This window comes from Hyperoodon ampullatus (assembly GCF_949752795.1).
Source record: "Hyperoodon ampullatus genome assembly, chromosome: 3".
Taxonomy (NCBI): Eukaryota; Metazoa; Chordata; class Mammalia; order Artiodactyla; family Ziphiidae; genus Hyperoodon; species Hyperoodon ampullatus.
Window position 1 is genome coordinate 19,467,289 of NC_136916.1, and position 19,059 is coordinate 19,486,347.

The 19,059-nt window shown below is 48.6% G+C and overlaps 1 protein-coding gene across 3 annotated transcripts in view; it reads right to left on the reverse strand.

The window, feature by feature from the left end:
• Positions 1-9,502: 9,502 nt before the first annotated feature.
• The window catches only part of CAMK1D (calcium/calmodulin dependent protein kinase ID), a gene marked incomplete at both ends in the record, with an annotated part of 415,512 nt that continues 405,955 nt past the window's right edge, over positions 9,503-19,059 (reverse strand). For 2 of the 3 annotated variants that reach the window (XM_079699306.1, XM_079699305.1), the window contains 4 exons: positions 9,529-9,621; positions 11,306-11,380; positions 12,315-12,402; positions 17,921-17,999. In XM_079699306.1, the coding sequence (XP_079555432.1) occupies positions 9,529-9,621; positions 11,306-11,380; positions 12,315-12,402; positions 17,921-17,999 (335 nt within the window). Of the gene's footprint in view, positions 9,622-11,262; positions 11,381-12,314; positions 12,403-17,920; positions 18,000-19,059 lie in introns of all 3 variants that reach the window. The other variant, XM_079699304.1, reaches the window with a different exon arrangement.

Sequence of the window (19,059 nt, forward strand, 5' to 3'; positions counted from 1 at the left end):
AGCGAACCTGGTGCAGTTGGCCTAGGCATCAGTATTTCTGACATGTTCCCAAGGTGATTCGAACGTGAAGGCAGGCGTGAGAAGCAGTGGCAGAAGCTGCTTAGGGTCCCTGCCCAGGGATCCGCGGCCGTGGCACCACCTGGGAGCTTGTTAGAAACACAGCAGCTCTGGCCTCACCACGGACCTGCTGACTCAAAATCTGCATTTTAGCAAGATCCCCGGGAGAAGGAGTGACAAGCCCTGGGATGCAGCTATTGGAGCAGTGACAGCCTGGGGACTGTGTGCCGGGAGCACAGCTGAGGAAGCAGGGCTCCCCTTTAGGGCCGTCTGACTTACCTGAGCCGGAGGTGATGCGAAGTCCTCCCCACTCGCGGTGCCCTTGAGACATTCCTTCACTGTAGGGATTACCATCCAGATACGAGACAGTTTGTTTAAAAGACTCACCCCGGGGCTTCCCTGGTGGCGCAGTGGTTGAGAGTCCGCCTGCCAATGTAGGGGACACGGGTTCGTGCCCCGTTCGGGAAGATCCCACATGCCGCGGAGCGGCTGGGCCCGTGAGCCATGGCCGCTGAGCCTGCGCGTCCAGAGCCTGTGCTCCGCAACGGGAGAGGCCGCAGCAGTGAGAGGCCCGCGTACCGCAAAAAAAAAAAAGACTCACCCCGGAGTAAGCTCTCTCTCCTCCCCCGGGGGTGCCCTGTGACAAGCACCTTGTGCTAGGTGGGTACAAAGGTCAGCTGTTTTCCATGTTCTTGCTGGGGAACAGCTGGCCCTCGTTAGAGAGGTCGGTCAGGATGCTCTTCTGCATGATTACAGCGAGGTTGGCTGGCGGCTCAGCAACCCGTGTGTTTTTCTCCATGAGCTGATATAAAACAGCCTGACTCAGCAAGGCCCACAGAAATGAATCCTGATGCCCTCAAGACAAATATCATGTTGAAGCTAAAACAATGTTATAGGGAGGGGGAAGAAGTGGCCTGAGATGTAGGAAAGAGGAAAAGGGTTCATAAGTTGACCAAGAACTGCGTTTTTCTGGCCCACTAAGTCTTTCTGGGCTTGCTGGTGGAAACATATTAGGAAGATGAGCTCATGATAAACACAGTTCCTCCCAGGAGAGGCTGGAAGAGAACCAGAGATCTGAGACACTGTCTTGAAAATACATCAGCAGTTTTGAAGGCGATCTGGAGAAAAGCAGGTGACAAGGAAGCCTGCATGTCAGGGATGAAACTCTGTGTGTATGAACAGAACTTTCCAGAGATATTAATCAGAGCAAGAGAAGAGGCTAAGTTAAAACAAAACACAAAACAAAAACCTGGCAGTGTTATGACTACTGTCTGCATCTCTGATTCTAGATCAAATCCAGCTTCTGTGACATTTCTCCGGAGACATGGAACAACAGAACGGCAGAAAACACATGGGCTGACAACACAGTAATGCCTGGGTTCTCTCTGCCATTCCTCATTTATTGAACTATGTGTAAGGCTAGGCCGAGCTGCTAAGAGAAATTTCTCTTGGAGATGCAGCATGGAGCTTAGGAAGTGATGTGCCAAAATGCTAACTGATTCGGTTGTGTCATTCAACTCAGTAATTATCAGTGGCCCCCAGTTACTTACTAAGTAAATGAAGTCCAGATTGTGTAGCTTGGAATTCATAAAATTCCAAACTACATAAAATTACGGGAGGCAATACAGCGGGATGACCTTTGGTGTTGGTCCAACTGAGTTTGAAACTCTGATGCCAGTGGGTAAATCGTTGAATCTTTCTGAACCCATTTAGGCAATAAGGGCACCTTCCTTGTTGAGCTAATGGTTAAATGAAACATTGAATGGAATTCACTTAGCACAGCACCTAGAACACAGCAAACGGCTAATCCATGACATGATTAGTACCTGTAGCTATCGTTGCTGACAATAATAAGGCTATGGTTCTTTCCTGGATGGACAGTTCTGTATCTATGCAGGAAGGCTTTTGTTTAATTCTTGGCTCCCTGAATGTGTTACAGCCAATGATAGATAACCCCAAGATAATGTGTCAGACCAAAATTTATCTGAAAAATATAAGAAATGTGGGGTGAATTTCAATGCCTGTTGAACATTGTTTGAGCCCCAGGGAGGTTTGGTGAATGTCTGAAGGATAGAGGTGCTGGCCCGGTCACTGTGACTGGAACTCAGTCAAAAGTTTAGGTTTGACCTTAACATTTCAACTCTAAGGCCCTGATAAATCCCAGCTTTCTATTAGGAGCAGTTTTACACTTCTCTGCATTTGCTTTGGCTACATTTTCGGTCACAGTGGGGGAGACCTCTCTTTAATGAATCCTCACAAACAGTTTTCAGAAGTGGTTAGCTTACTAAAGTTCTTTTGTTCCGTAAAGTCTGCATTAACAGTGTCACCTATGCACCCACTGAATGATCCCTTTGTTATGATATACTTCCTAACTAGGGTCTGGGTTGAGAGAAGCCATGTCAGCTAAGAAAGGACTAGTCATCAGGTATCAGGTATTTCTTTGGGGCTCACTTATTTCCACTAAGGCCCATGCTGTTTTCACTTGATATTGGCTGTGTGGGATAGCGTTAATTCTACACTTCTACAACCCACGTCCAATTCATTTTTTCCCCTCTACACAACAGCTTACTATTTGGATTGGAGGAATTGTCTGGTGATCAGCTCCAATCCCCAGAGTATATTTGATGAGCTATGAGCTGTAAGCACCCCCCAGCCAAAAAAAAAGACACTATTCACTCTTCTGGTTGAAACGGACAGGTCCTCATCCCCCATGTCCTCTGCCTGCATTTTGTTTGTGGAAAAACTTTAGCCAAAAAATAAGTTTAATCAGAGAAGTGAGAAAATGCAGAAACAAAGGAAAACAATCAAAGGAGACCAAATAATAATAGTTTAGTCATTAAGCAAAGTCAAGGACCTTTGGTTCCTCCTCAAGGGCTATATTCTGAGCCATATCCTGTGAGCTGTCTTGTAGATACTGAAAACCCCACCAGGTGGGTGAAGTTAACTGCATGATGTCCAGACTGGAGCCATGACATAAGCTGCCACAGTTCTGAGAACTGGCCTCAAGAAATGGGAACAAACTGACCTTGGAACTGAAGACTAACTGTACTTAAAACAATCAAGATGATGCTGGTCAGACCACCGATGACCAATTTCAAGATGACGGTCAGAGCTGACTGTGCTGTGTCTACACGTAGCCCCCTCCCTCTGCCTGTAAAAGCTCTTGCCCCCCGACTGTCCGGGGTGGGGAGGTGTGGGAGTCGGGCTTTGGACAGGCGTCCCCTCCCCCCACAACCCGGGTGCCAGCAGCCAAAACCAAGCAAACTGTCCTTGCCACCAACCTTGCCTCTTCATTGGCTTTTGAGCGATGAGCAGCTGGACCCCACTTCTGATAACGTGATCAGCAAAGAATCTTCCTTTGGGCACCGAGAATTCCAAGGCGATGCTGAGGACGGATGTGTGTGGGCGAGTGCTACTCAGACGTCTTCCTGGAAATCAGTGTTGGCTTTTCCTCCAAACAACGCAAGAATATCTAGTTAACACGATCTGGGTTTCTGGGCCTGCCTCTAGCCACCTTCTGCAGTGGCAAGGAAAAGGGGGGAAGCCTGAGCGCCCACCACAACCTCAGTGCCACGATGTGCATGCCCTGCCCCCATCCCTGGCATCCCTGCCCATCGGGCTGGTGATAAAGTATTTAGGGGATTTTATGCGTTTCCAGGGGCTCAATTCAAACTCCTTCCTTCAAATCCAAACTTCAGAGAGAGGAGGAAAGAGAGAGCTGTTGAAACACCCCAGTCCTGCTTCTTATGGAGGAAACAAACCACATACATCTGAAGGTGATTAATTGTCTTTATTGGAGGAAAACAAGAAGTCATCAATCTCATTGTCATTATGATAGAAATCCTGATATGTGTACATGATTGTCAAGGCAGAGAATCATTTGCTACACAGGCCCGTTAACAATTTTGCAGTGCCGCAAACCTACGTGGGGTAAATTTCTTGCAGAGTTTATTACATGCATGGAATAAATGCACAGTTTCCCTTCTTTTGGACAAGCATGGTTTTACGGAAAAATCAAACCAATTGCAAGCCTGGTAATAATAGACACAGGGACATTCCTGGGTTCGACGTCATAAGCTTTTGGAAAACGTGCTCACTATTGGGGGAGCTGCAAGAAGGACTATGACATTATGTGTGGTGACCAGAGCCAATTTAGAAATTGTTCCAAATTTTATGCTGGACAGAATGTACCTTTCATGTCTTCCAACCTGATCGTAGGGCTGAGAGAAATGTCCTCTGGAACATGCCGCCTGTCTTGCAAAACAAAGATGCTGCTGCAAGGTTGCAGCATTTTTGTCGCTGTCAAAATGGTTTTTGTAAAATGTCCAATCCGCTGCCAGTCCTGCCCCAGCGCTCCTCCTCCCTCAAGTGCAAGGCTACCATGAGGGCCCAGGAACCTCAGTGTGTCCAGATGAAGGTTTTCCTTTGAGAAGTAATTTATCTAGTGTTTGGGGCTTTTGAGTCCCTGGTCATACCTTATCCCTATGACTAAAGCCTCAAACACTCTTTTCATTTTCTTTTTTCCTGTCCATAAGAAAATAAAATCACCTTGAAGTAAAATAAGTTGGTAAATCATCAGAAGACATAATCACCGTATGAGAAGTTTTCTGGAGACCAAAAGATTAAAAATGGATGTGGCGAATGCAGAAGCGGCATTGGTACAAAGGGGGAAATGCAGTAGTTAGTCCCTTTGGTGTAGAGAGATTCAGACACTGAGAAGCCATTCCACACTTTGTCCACGAAACCAGACCTGGCAGCCACATGCTGTGGGGTTGGCTGCCAAATGCACAGCCTTTGGATTTGCAGAAGCAGAGGCCCACTGGAGTCACAAGCCCAGCTGCTCCTGCTGCAGGTGGCAGGGAAGGCGGGAAGGGCTGATGTTCCTTGCTGTCTGATTCGGCGCAGAGCAGGAGGCGGGCCAGGCCGTGGCCAGCACGCAGGGCCCACTTCACAGTGGGGCTGGGCTCCTGTGCCCACGCCCAGGCTGCAGATCACGATGCACTGGGACCACAACGAAGGCTGGGGCTGAAGGGGGCTTGGGCCTCTATCTTCCTCTTTCTCCTCCCTGCCTGCTGTCCAGTGTAGAGGCCTCCCAGCTATCTCATCTGCAGACCAGTTTTCTTGGCATCTCTGTGAATTACGTCCCCCTTTTAGAAATCTGCCCAATTCACCTTTCCTATCGCAACATTTTCAATTCTGAAAACCAAAGGACTGGAATGCTCTTTGGCCAATGTCAGGTACACCTGAAGCCCCAACCTATGGCCAGCCCCCTGCCCCCCGCAAAGAGTTGTGGGTTTCATAAAGGTATATACATTTTTCTTTAAGCAAACTGAACAGTGTTTGGTCTGGAATGTGTTTAAGGAAAAGGCCAACTCTGCAGAGTGTGAGTGCACAGAATGGTAAGCAGTATTGTTTCAGAAGAACATGCAAAGGTTTCGTGCATCGGTTGAATCGGAGGACTTTCATTCCTTTTGCCAGAAGTGACTGTGCAACCCTGGGAAAGAGTACATCTTATTTCTGTTTACGGAAATGGGAGGAGCTGCCCTTTGCTGCACTCTGCTGCTCCTTCTCACATCCAGAGGAAACCCAGCAGTGAGCTTGTGGAAATCATATGAAGTCGAGAAGTCATGAGTGTTGCAGGCAAAGCACAGAGGCCGTACCCTCCTTCTCCTGCCCTCAGCCCTGGAGCGATGGTTCCAGGGTGGCTTCTCCAGGGTGAAGAATCAACACCAGCCTAGGCTCTGGGTGGGCCAGGGGGCCACGGTGGCCAAAGCCTTAAAATACAGAGTTATCTCCACTGGGGTTCGGTCTTTTCTTTCTGTTTAAAATTGCTCACAAAATGTCAAACCCCAGGGCGTTCATCGGATTAAGCTGTCACTCCTCCAGAGAGAGGGTCAACCCCCCTTTCAGGAGGGGTCACTTGGGTTCCCTCCCTTTGTCCCTGGTGTTTTGGGCCTTCATTCTACAGGGGGGAGGTCCTCCTCTCCCGATCACAAGTCACCCAGGAAGGGAGACAAATGAACAGGATGAGGTTAGTGACGGGCAGGTAAACCGAGTCTGGGGGGTCAAATGCCAAATGCCTTTCTTCACCGGCTCATGCTCCCTAAGTGCCAGAGCCTTGCCTGGTTAACCCCAAGCCTGACTGCCCAGTTCTCTGGACGCTACGCTAAGAGCTGGCTGGAGAGCTGGGACCTTCTCGAAGGTCTGTTGGGGCCACATGCGGGCGCACGCTCTCTGTTTCAGACAAATGCTAGCCTCCCTGATGGCCTCACGGATGAGATGAAGATCAGGGAAGCGAAGGGGGGATAGACAGGCAGCTGAGGGCAAGGCCATCTGAGGACACTCTTTCAAATGACAGAAACAATCCACTTGCTCTGAGGAGGTGAAGAGACCAAACTGGGGGGCGGGGAGGTTGGAAGGCAGACTGTGATGAAGTCCATGGTCCACCATTAGCCTCAGCGGCACACACTGGCCTCCAGGGGGTGTGTAAGCTGGGGGCCCGTATGAAATGCTCAGCTTCGTTGGTGGAATTTGACATCAGTGAGGGTCCTAGGACTTTGCCACTCCACTTGGCAGGCGTTACCAAAAGGCACATTCTGAGCTCTCTTCCCATGTTGTCATAAAGTGTAAATAATACTAAATACGGTTGAAAGAGAACCTCCATTCTTTTACCACTAAGGCTCTCTCAACAGAGCATAAATTCTACATGGGAGTTATCAGTATTTTCTCCTCCTCCTAAAACAATGGGAATACACACATCCAGACAGTAGAGACTCACTTGATGTCAAGTTCAACAGAGTCTACTTTTGGGCTGAAACAGTCACCATCTCCTGACGTGTTACAGGCCAACCATGGCCAAGAGCAGACCCCCAACTGCAAAGAGGGGGTCCGGCCCATCTCTCAGCTCTTCTGCACTTTCCAGGTAAGACATACTTTCAAACTAATTGCGTAGAACATGCACCCCACACATCAGCTCCAGAAAATAATTTATCATCAATAAATTTGGCTTCAGATGTTGCTTTCCAAGTGCAAATGACTGCATAGAGCACACAGTACAAGGAGCTGATAACTCTTCAGGCGCACGTTCTAAGTATCGAAGTCAGGCAAATTATCACCCCTCCCCCAAAACATCTAGTTCCTTGTTTTCTTTTTTTTTGTTTTTTGTTTTTGTTTTTTTTGGCCGCACCACGAGGCACGTGGGACCTTAGTTCCCCGACCAGGGATTGAACCCATGCCCCCTGCATTGGAAGCACAGAGTCTTTACCACTGGACAGCCAGGGAAGTCCCTAGTTCCTTGTTTTCTTATACTGTTGAAACTTGAATCTTCCATTACACTTGTTGGTAAGCAACATTCTAATAAACCCCTGGGAGAGATGCCTCAGTTTTGTTATTATTTATAATACTCTTGCTACTGTCCTCCAACTCAGGCACCACTTGCTTCTTAACTGGGCCTACTGTCGTTTTATAGACATTTCCAGGCTTTTTACAAATTTTGAAGAGTAATCGCTTGATTTTCACTCTGGATGCTGGTGTGGCAGACACCAAGCGGGAATCCTGTCAAGGGGCTGAGTGCCTACGACCCAGTGGACACGGGTAGACCAGATGCCTGTCTTTCTGGCTGCTCTCCTGCACACCTGCCTGCCCTCCTAAAGGAAGCAGAATGGAGTGCTGAGCCTCATGACACTGTGTGTGTGATGGGGGGCATCACTGAACATTCGGCCTGGACCTAGGCCAAGGTGCAGAAGTGACAAAGATGGCATGGCCTACAGGATCCACTGTGTCTGGTCAACTGTGGGAGAAGGGCATGAGGACAACAGCCAGGAAAGTCACTGGACCATCAGGCAGATGAACAGGGACCCACTGCGGGCTCGAGGCTGACTGTGCGATGCAGACTCAAGGTATCACATGGGCACAAGGGCCGAGGCGGGGGGCTTCTGCAAAGTGGGCATTTGGAGCCACCTGCTCGTCTCTTCAAGACAGCATCCTTGAAGCCTACTGGAGAAGCGCTTTTCCCTGGGTTTCATGCTGTGCTCACTCTATCCTGCACACCGATCCACCACGTGGGTGGACAATGTGGCCCAGTGGTCCCCGAACATTGCTGGTTTGAAAGTCCTACATCCCAGGAAATCCTTCAGTCCTGGGCAAACTGGGACCTTTGGTGACCCCACCATCACAGGTCTTTGGTTTGGGGATTCCCTTGGTCAGAAGGATGGCGTTCAGTGCTGGCTGGGGTGGTCTCTGGCCGTCACTGCAGTGGCCACTGTCCTGCTCTCCTTAACCACCCCAGATAAATGGAGTCTTTTCCTCTCCTCCCTTCTGAATCAGCCTCTAAGAACAGCGTAAACATTTGCAGAAACACCTGGTGTAAGCTGGAGGCCATTTTTAGTTGTAAGATTAGAAATGCATTTTTAAAAAACAGAGAGATTAATTTTAAAACTGCATAGCTGAGAGCAGGGCTTCCACGCTGTTACTCCCCTCGTGAGAAACGAGAGCTGTGTGGGAAATTCACTCCAAACAAAATGGCATCGTGCTCCTTCGGCCAGGGAGGCTCTTAAATCTTTGCTGGGGGAGCGGGGGTCCTCTCCTTCACAGCAAGTCTAGCCTTTCGTCTTGGGAGAGCAGGCTTCTTCATTTCTGACCGCTGACGGCAAGAGGCCCCAGGGTCTCCAGCTGGAGAGGGCTTTGCTGCAGGAGCTGCCAGGCAAGGTTTTCTGCAGGTTCCCTCCCACGGTGCCCACACCCCCGGGGAGAAGACAGGCTGCAGAAGGGCTGAGTTGTCTTCTCAGAAAACTGCCCCTCCGAGGAAGAAGGGGAGAGAAGGAGAAGGAACTGAAGTAAAGTGCACTCTTCACCTCGGAGACAGATTCTTGATCGATCCTCTTATTAGAATTTTAAAAAGTACTTTTAAATTCCCTTCGGAAGAAAAAAAAAATCTCTGAAAGGTTAACATAAAATTCTACTACTGACAAGCAAAAGGTACAGGGCACGGAAGTAAGAAGTAGAGCTCAAAAGGACATATTTCTTAAAAGGAAAAAAAAAAACCCTAATGCACAATATTTACCGATACTTAAATAATCCAGTTGAAACCTTTTTTTGTTATGAATGAAAAAATACAACATAGACGGTTACCTCTACTGAGAAGATCGGAAACGACAGGGCTGAGGGAGAGGAACTGAGAAAGTCCATTCTGTTAGGGCTTTGCGAGACTCGTATGTACAGCACCAGATCCTATCAAATCTGCTCCCTTGAGCCAGTACACTTTGTGAGAAATGAACACTTCAGAATTGCAGTATAAAATATGGCGGTAAAAAACTTCTGTCTTCCAGTCCTGTGCAGGGAGGTGCACCGTGCAAGGTGGGATCGCTCTGGAGTGGCTGGTGGTGCTGGGGACCCCTGGGGGCCCCCTTCCCTGGCCTCACCCCCTGGGCCCCACCTGTAGGGCCGGTCACTTGCTTCCAGAGTGCACTGTCGTCACAGTGGTGGGCCTCGGTCTCCGATCCGCTCCCATTCCTGCGACCCCTGATGAAGAGGACATGAAACTACAGAGCGTGGAGGGCGCCAGACCTGCAGGGGGACAGCGGACACAAGAAGTTCAAAGCTTAAGGATCTACTCACTCCCTCTTCCCGCTGCTGCAAGGGTTTGTGGCAGGGGACAAGCTTTTATGCACTTGACTCCAAATTTTTCCCTATCCACAGGAAAACATTTGCAATGTATCCAAATTCTTCTTAGACCCAGGCCTTCCCTCCCTGTTTCATTATAATAATGATAACTGCTTTGTATGTGGATACAACATGGTTTAGCCACCACAGTATGATGGGTTCCATTTACTGAGCACTTACTACATACTAGGCGTTGGGCTAGGTATTGAATATATACCGTCCTTATAAGAACTGTTTATTTCTTACAATGGTGCTGAGAAGCAGGGATTTTAAGAGTGAATAAAGAATGTGATACCCCCTTCTAACCCCAGCTTGGTGTGTGGTCTGGACTCTTGGCTAAGAAGCGTTTGTGACATAGGGCACATTGAAATGGGGCTGCTGATTGAGTCCTGTGTGGACTCGGCAGCCCCCTGGCCTAGAAAAATTCCTCACGGGCTGCACCTCCGATGCTCCCCAAGCAAATGTGTTGGCATCAGAATGTTCTCCCGTGGGATGATCTTCCTAGCTGCAGCAGTACACCCCTCACCCCCGTCACCGTGAACTCTGTGGGCTCGAACATCGGGATAGCCATAAAGTAAATCACTAAGATGGCTTTGCTGTCAGAGCCACTGTCTGAATCTTCAAGTAAACGATAGATTGTGGGGTTTCCTTTGACCAGAGGGTGGAAAGGATTTGCACTGAGATGTAAATGTGGGCCTAAAGCAGCGTGCACTTGTGTCAGGGGATGCTCATGGAGATTTCCCGGGAAAACTTAAGGGCTGGACATTCCGGAATGAGGTGGGAGGGCTATTTAAAGAGGAGGGGAACCTTTTTTGAGGCAAACAGGAAGGAGTGTGATGCTCAGAGTGAGACCAAACTGAAGGGTCTCGATGATTATGGAAATGAAGGCCTACAGGGACGATCAAGGCAACTTCTCTGCAGTGCAGAGGAGCCCATGGAAAGGCCTAGTATGAGATTAAGAGAAATATACAGAGTGGGGAGTGGGAGAGAAAAATAAGGAGGGTGTGAGTGTGTCCCCCGTGATGTACTATCCCACGCACAGATGAAGGACAACGAAACATTAGTACTATTACTTTGATCCCAAAGCCAACACACTTTGTATAAATTAGCTCAAATGATTATCAGAAGAAAAAAAAAAAAAGAAAATACATTTTAAAAGTCAATGAGATCAGACTGTCATATGAGTCTCTGCCATCCCTTCCTCAGTCCCTAAGGGTGATGCCCAATGAGAAGCAAATCGGAACGTAAGGAGATGGATGAGAAAGTGTCGGGCTTTTGTCTACACACACGTGGCTGTGTGGGACTTGAGCCTCAGATTTCTTATAAATGGAAACAACAGTAGCTACGGTTGTAGAAATATGAAATAACTAAATTTGAAAAAATATTTAAAAAATAGTGAATAGGATTCTTGGAAATATTAAATAAGATCAAGTATTAACAGACCCCGACAAACAGTAGCTACTCAGCAAACGAGAGTCCCCCTCTCTCTCTACTGGATTTGTCTCAAACGCCAGTTGGAAAGTTCTGTTTTTGCTACATACGCACAATCTTTTTGGCTGGCCAGACTGAGGCTGCTCGCAACACTTGCATTTGAACTGTCCAGGCTGCTGCCAAGATGTAGTTTTCTCATATGTCTCACGACGGCCGTGGCATTAAACGCTTGCTGAAATTTAAGAAAGGGGAAAAGCAGACAAAATATTCCAGCTAATTAGAAAAGACCGAGACTGTCTCCTATCATTTATCCTGTTACCCTAAGCAGTTCAAACTTCTGAAAACTCATGATCCACTAGAAAGGAAACTGATGTTGCCTCTTCTTCCGAAAGTACATTCATCATTTGACCTTCTCCCCCCAAGAAAATATATTTTGGAGATGAAAAGAGTATTTTTCTTCTGACATGATACCGTAGAATATAGAGTAAACGTAAGCCAATTCTCTCCATAATTTAAGAGAATGACTTCTAGAACAAAAGGTGTTTTATAATAATAGAGTATCTTAAAATATATTTTAAGAGTTTTAATTTTCTGATTATTGGTGTTTTGTCCTAAATAATAGCATTTCCTGTGAATAAAGTAGGTCAGTGGAATTATCGTTTGTGTAGTCTCTAGTTGTTGGCTCTCATGCAAAAACAGCCAGCTCTTAATTACCCATGCTATGAGAACATAGGGTAATGGTTTAAATCCATCACATTTTTACCAGAATGTATTGATGAGTTCAACTGAGATTTCCTGTTTTTTTCCCCCCTTTTTATGTCACTTTAATAAAAGTCAACCCTTCAAAGTTCCAGCAAAGTGAAGGAAGACAACAGGGATTATGTTCTTAAGAAACAGCAAATGAGGAAAAGCTGGCAATATTGCTATTTTGGGATCACAGAGGGGCGATATTATTAAATCATACACTTTATCCCTCTCACACCACGATGCTCTCGTCAAGTCTTAACCCTTATCGGTTAAAAATAGCACACATTTGGGTGAGGCTCTGGGGATTCTCATCAAACTTGGGAGACAGTAACACTTAGAAATAAAAAATGCTTGAACTGTAGGGCCAGTTTCGTTTGAGTGGTTAAGTTCGCTGGGAATGTAGGAAACACAGGACTTACTCTCCACTTGCTTTTGGCGAAGTTCTTTCGGATCTGGGCGCTGACCGACTCGTGGATGTTTTTGCTGAGGGCTGTGTCACCAGCGATCCTGAAATGGAGGCAAAGATGCTTCTTCAAGAGGGTTTCTTGGGGGGCGGGGGGCGTCTGACACTGGGTCCCAAGCTGCTTTCCTGGGGAAGCCATGTCCTGTCCCCTCCCACAGGTTTGCCGAGAGGATGGCATGTCACTGCCCCTCCAGGCTGCTTATTTCAACGCACAGCTCTTGTCTGAACGTCCAGGACCCACCACCACTGCACTCCAAGCCCGGTCCCACCTCCGTAGCCGGCACCCCCTCCAGGATGGGTCAGCACCTCCATGGTGGGCCACTCCGCCCGGCTCCCCGTTCTTTCCCTTTTCACCCCCATTCCTGCAACATCAGAGTCCACAAGGACAGCGCAACCTGAATTCAGCTCTCCTCCTTCTCCCCCTCCCCCAGCTTCCTACCCACCGTGTCTCACCTCTGAGGTCTCAAGCGTGTCCCCCACCTGGTCTGAACACCAGAGCCCTACCCAGGGTCTCCCCCCAACTTCCTGCCCCCGGCCCCTCTCTGGCATCCCCAGGATCTCTGATAAACGGACCTGCTCACACCTGGGGCCCACTGCTCCCTTCCCGGCTGGCCTGAGCTCTGCCATGTTCTACTCCCCTCCCTCCCCCCAGGGCCCCTCACCTTCCCTGTGCTCAGTGACAGGGCTCCCAGCCTCAGCTCGGCCCTGCTTGGCACACCGACTCGTGCATTTCCTAGAAAAGTTCTCAGAACCGCAAGGACCATGTCGCTGCTACCTTCCACTGGGTCCTTTACAACACTGGGCAATCTTTTCTCTAGTTCTTGCTTGACCTTAGCCTTCTATTAGCAGGGAGGAAGGGAGGTTTAGTTTCGACCTCCTGTCCTCAGAGTCCCCCCTTATCCTATTACTTCCTCCCTCTGCTTTATCACACCTCTTCTCTCTCCCCCCTTCTGTTCTCACACCTCCCTCTTCTCTCTGGGCTTACAGTCGCCAGTCTCGTTGATGAGCTGGGGGTCCCTCCAGCCCATTCTTCTCCCTCACATCCCTTCTCAACCTCAACACCACCCTCGCTCTACATTTGACCGCTTGGCCTCCCGCAATCTCACAGGAAGTTGCATTTTGCTCAGTCTTTTCTGGGCTTGAAGTCATCCATTTCCCTTTCCTTTAGCACCAAACTATTCAATTCTGAGCTGATGCCTGATGCCTCAGAAGTAATTTCTTGGATCTCAGAAATGTTAAGGGGAAGACAGATGCCGGGGACACTGACCATACTTTCTGGATGGCAGGTGGCTGGCAGAGCCTGTCAGGTCCCAGACTCTGAGGGCCCTGGACACAGACCAGACTGGGCACAGACTGCCTTGTTCAACCAATTTAGGACATGAGAGGAACAAGCCTGGGGCTTATTCAGATAGGAAACCAGCCCTAGATAAAAAATATGTTCCCACCACTAGCCTTTCCTTTTAGGAACCGAAAACATGGCTGGTGGACTCTGGAAGGTAAGTCTGTGCCAGGCTGGGCCTAAGTTTAGAATACGGTACAGTCTGCTATTCCCAGCTCAGAGCAAGACCCCCGTAAATAGACTCCTCTAGTTTTCCCAGCAGGGCTGAAAATACACAGCTCAGAGGATACTCAGAAACGAACCAAGGCCAGTCAGGTTTCCATTTCCAACAACTGTCAATTGCCTGCTTTCCCCAGACACACATCAGTGAAGAGAAATATGTGAATGAGCAAATCCACCCGAAAGCCCAGGCACGAGGAGGCTGGGGAGCAGATGTCGTCACTCAGCCTCTCCTCCTGGAGGCCTCACATGAGTGCTTCCTCCTGTTTGTAACAGCTGCATCCTCAGAAAAGAATGCCAGTTCCACCTCGGGGTGGTCAGCTCTTTCTTGGAAACCAGGGGGCAGAAGTCGTAGGAAGGACGGACTTCTCGGGCTGAGCACTGACGGGGGGCACAGCCCGCTCCAAACCAAACAGGCCGGTTGGCGGGGTGTCAGGGAGACTCCCTTCCCTGTGGGTGAGCAAGGCTGAGAGGGGAGGAAAACGCGAATTTTCAGTTATCCTAGGAGTGTTCCGTGCTCACTTCCCACAGTGCCAGGGTGCGCTGCGGCTGGGTAAGAACCAAGCGGGGCACACGGTGGCCCAGAGGCCGCTGTTAAACACTCTTCTTGGAGGTAAGGCCACCTCGGCTCACGACAGCTTACGACCTTCCTCAAACAGGCAACTGCGCGGGGATATACGTATATGTAGAGCTGATTCATTTTGTTCTACAGCAGCAACTAACGCAACCATGTAAAGCAATTATACTCCGATAAAGATGTTAATAAAAAAAAAAAAAAGAGGGCTTCCCTGGTGGCGCAGTGGTTGAGAGTCCGCCTGCTGATGCAGGGGACACGGGTTCATGTCCTGGTCCGGGAAGATCCCACATGCCGCGGAGCGGCTGGGCCCGTGAGCCATGGCTGCTGAGCCTGCGCATCCGGAGCCTGTGCTCCTCAACGGGAGAGGCCACGACAGTGAGAGGCCCGCGTACCGCAAAAAGAAAACAAAGAAAGAAAGAGAGAAAAAAAACTTAAACAAAAAAATAGGCACCGCAATCACGCTGCTGCTCTCGTCGGCCAGGGATCACGTGGGATGCTCAGCATTCCCAGCTTCAGCATCATTCATCCACAAGACCGGAGGCATGGAGTCTTAGCACTGGAAGGGACCTTGGATGTCACCCTGACTGTCCTAGGAACTGAACAACGCCCCTGAGACAGAAGACTTCCCTTATCCACACACACACACACGTAAAGCTACAGGCACCTCCATTTCATCTGGGTCTCCCGACTCTCTCTCGCTTCCCCGTTTTTGCCTCTAAACTAACAAAGGACATGGCGTTTTTATCAATTCCGCTCCATCAGGCCTGTCTGGCTCTCCTTCTCCACACACAGATCATTAAACTCTTCTCCTCGCCTTTGGGTGTTTTTGTGTTTTGTACACGGTCTGTTCTACCTGCACGGCTCTGATTGTACGCTTTTCTAGCCACTTGCTCAAAACAGGCTTGGTGATGCCCAGTGTGTATCCCAAACTCCCGGGATCCACCCCAGTTCCTGTGGCCACCGCAGCTTGGCTGGCTGGAATCCGGGGAGGGGAGGGGTCTCCATGAATGCTGAGGAGGGTGCACAGTTGAAGCCCCCCTGGCTGGCCCAGCCTGGAATCTCCACCCTACCCTGGACGGCCCAGGGACAGCCTTCTCACAGCGCGAGGCTGGCATCTCCGTGAAGTCCTGCTTGATTCTGAGCCCACCTTGCCCCTCTGCCAGGCCCCTGACAGTGAAACTGACCTTTCTCGTCTTTGTTTTTTTTTTTCAAAAATGTCTGGTGAAGGAGATATGAGGTTTTTAACTGGCCTTCCTGCCTTCCACAGAGTGAGGCTGGATCAGTGAACAAGTTCTAGGAAGCAAATCACTTCACTTCTTTTGAGGTCATTTTCCTCCTCTCTAAGATAACCTCAAAAGTCTCCTACATGAAAGATAAATAAGTACTGGGGTTGTAATGTACAACCGGGTGACAATGGTTAACACTGCTTTATGGCATATTTGAAAGTTGTTAAGAGTAAATCCTGACAGTTCTCACCACAAGGAAAAAATTGTTTGTAACTAACATATTAGGCAATGGATATTAAGTAAACTTATTGTGGTAGTCATTTTGCAACATATATGGATGCCAAGTTATTATGCTCTAACACCTTAAACGTATACAGTGCTGCATGCCAACTATCTCTCTGTAAGACTGGGGGAAAAGTCTCATACAGCTGTAAAAGCCAACTGTTTATAAAATAAGAAAAACTTTCATATCTTCACTGTCACATACTTTGACCTATCATCCAAAGTGACTTATTAAAAAAATATCAGGCTGACACACAATCAAAACTGCCTCCTTGGGCTTCCCTGGTGGCGCAGTGGTTGAGAGTCCGCCTGCCAATGCAGGGGACATGGGTTCGTGCCCCAGTCCGGGAAGATCCCACATGCCACGGAGCGGCTGGGACCGTGAGCCATGGCCGCTGAGCCTGCGCGTCCGGAGCCTGTGCTCCGCAATGGGAGAGACCACAACAGTGTGAGGCCCGCGTACCGCAAAAAAAAAAACAAAAAAAAAACTGCCTCCTTTTCAGAAAATGCCTTCCTTTCCCTTTCCTTCTCCTGTCAGTTTGGGGTAAAGAGCATCATTCTGGAATCTGACAGTTCTGCCTGGAAACATTTCTGGCTTTGCTGTTAGCTAGTTGTGTCCTGTTGGCTAAGTTTCTTCATGTTTCTACATATATTTCCTTATCTCAGAAATGGAGACAAAAATCTACCTTACAGGATTATCATAAAGGGAAAAATGCGGTGATATTTTAATATGATTAGCACAGGGCCTGGGACATCATAGATGATAAATGACGGCTGTTATTATACATTAAAATACTGTGAAACTCATCAGGAAAGGATCTTGGGCAGGTCCCCTTTGGAAGGTTAATCAGCATATGAGCATCCGGAGAAAATGCCACAGGAGACGGTAGAATCAACAGGGAACAGTGTTCTAGAGGACTGGTCGGGGGGGATTTCTCCTGAAGTCAAGGGTCTGCGCAGTGTATCGGCTATTTTACTACTCCTGGCCTTTGTTTCAAGCTGTGACAAAGTGAGAGAGTGGCGTGGACATATATACACTAGCAAATGTAAAATAGATAGCTAGTGGGAAGCAGCCCCATAGCACAGGGAGATCAGCTCAGTGCTTTGTGACCACCTAGAGGGGTGGGATAGGGAGGGTGGGAGGGAGGGAGACGCAAGAGGGAGGAGATATGGGAACATATGTATATGTATAACTGATTCACTTTGTTATAAAGCAGAAACTAACACACTATTGTAAAGCAATTATACTCCAATAAAGATGTAAACAAACAAACAAACAAAAAAACAAAAAGGAGGCTCACAGTGCTTTAATAAGAAGAGCTTAATGACGCAATTGCTACGTGCCAGATGCACTAAACCCTTTCTGTGTGTGCATGATCTCAGTCACTGCTTACTTCAATCCTGTAAACTAGGTATTGTTATTCTCAGTTTAAAGATGAGAAAATTCAGGATCAGAGAAGTATAAACCCAAAGTCACTGGGTTCAACCCTAGTAAGTGGCACAAAAATAAGGTGGCCTCAGGGCACCGCAGGAAATGTAGTCCAGGATGTCGTAAACTATCAACGCATCCCTCTGGAGGTGAAGAAACACTAACTTGAAAAGCATCTTAAAAGGAAAAGAACATGTGACCTCAATTCATTTACGGACTGAGTAATAAGTTCAAGGAATAAAACTCCACTCTTAATGCCTCCTTTGGGAATTACCTTCACTAAAAATGATCCTAAAATACTTCACATGAAGTGAAAAAGCTACAGCTATCTTTTGTGCATCTGTCATTAGTGCCTTCAGAAGACTGTGTCCTCAAGGGTTGGTTTGGGGAAAGGATGAAAGCCAACGGCCAGATGGGATGCAAGCTTCACCCGTGGCTTTCATAACGAAGCCCCAGCTGACCGGCCTCTCTAGTGGGTGATTCTTCTTACCACGGGTGCCGAGCTGCCTGCTCGCATGTGTATCTTTTATTTGGATCTTTCTCCATCAGGTTCCGAATGAAGTCTTTTGCTGTTCAAAAGGAAGGCACAAGAGGGGGAGTCAGGATGTGGCTTGAGATATGACAATATGATACCAGGGTGCCTCTGGGGGTATCAAGGGTACCATGGAAACATGAGACCAGCCTTCCATGGACACTCGGGACCTGGGACAAAAAGGCAGGTGGTACCAGCATCTGGGGAAAAGGGAAGACAAGGTTTGGGTTTCCGAGTGGTGACCCAGTGAAGGAGGAGGCAGCCCAGGCAGGCCTGGGACCCTGCCTTCCCAGCTCGAAGTCCCTTCCCGCCGGCAGCTAGTGGCGCCTTTGTTTCAGGGAAAAGGTGAAACGTCTTGGTCGCCAGGTGTTCTCACTCAGCTCACTGCTGCCTTAGGGGAGCTGTTTTGTTGACGTCCTCAGGTTAAGAGCTCACCGATTCAACAAAGTCGCCCGAGAACCCACTGTGGATGCACAGCCCTCCAGAAGCCCCCTCTGCAGCCCCGCGGATGATTACAAACAGCGAGCAGGAAATTAGGGTGCAGGAGACGTGCTCTGGTGGGGAAGCAAAACTTCTTGGAGGCCCAGGACCAGGTATGACCCAGAGCAGGACACTGAGAACATGAGAGGTTGGGACCCAGAACCAGAAGATGACACGTGCCAGGTGGGAAATCTGTCACCTTGTGGCATCTGGCAGCTCACTCCCCACAGGGCTGGACTTCTGGTGGACAGCTGGGGCCCTTCCTGGCTCAGAAGTAAACTACTCCCCATGTGGCTCTTTCCTGCAAGCCTTGGAGAACTATAGTCCGGTCCCAGGTTTTGGAAGATTGAGGAAGAAAGCAGGGCATTTCCAGTTAGGAGGAAATAACGCAAATAATATAATGGGATATTTGAATAGCTCATTCATTATTTCATGTGATCCTTACACCACCCACCAGGGTGGGAGTGGTATTATTACCATCCTCATCTTGTCAGGGAGGAAACTGAGGCTGGAGACATTCCATCTGCTTACGTGGGCCTTGGGTTTGAGTTTTATCCCTGAGGAGGAAATGGTGAACTTCCCTGGGAATGTTTTGTGTGGCACAGTAGCTGAGACTT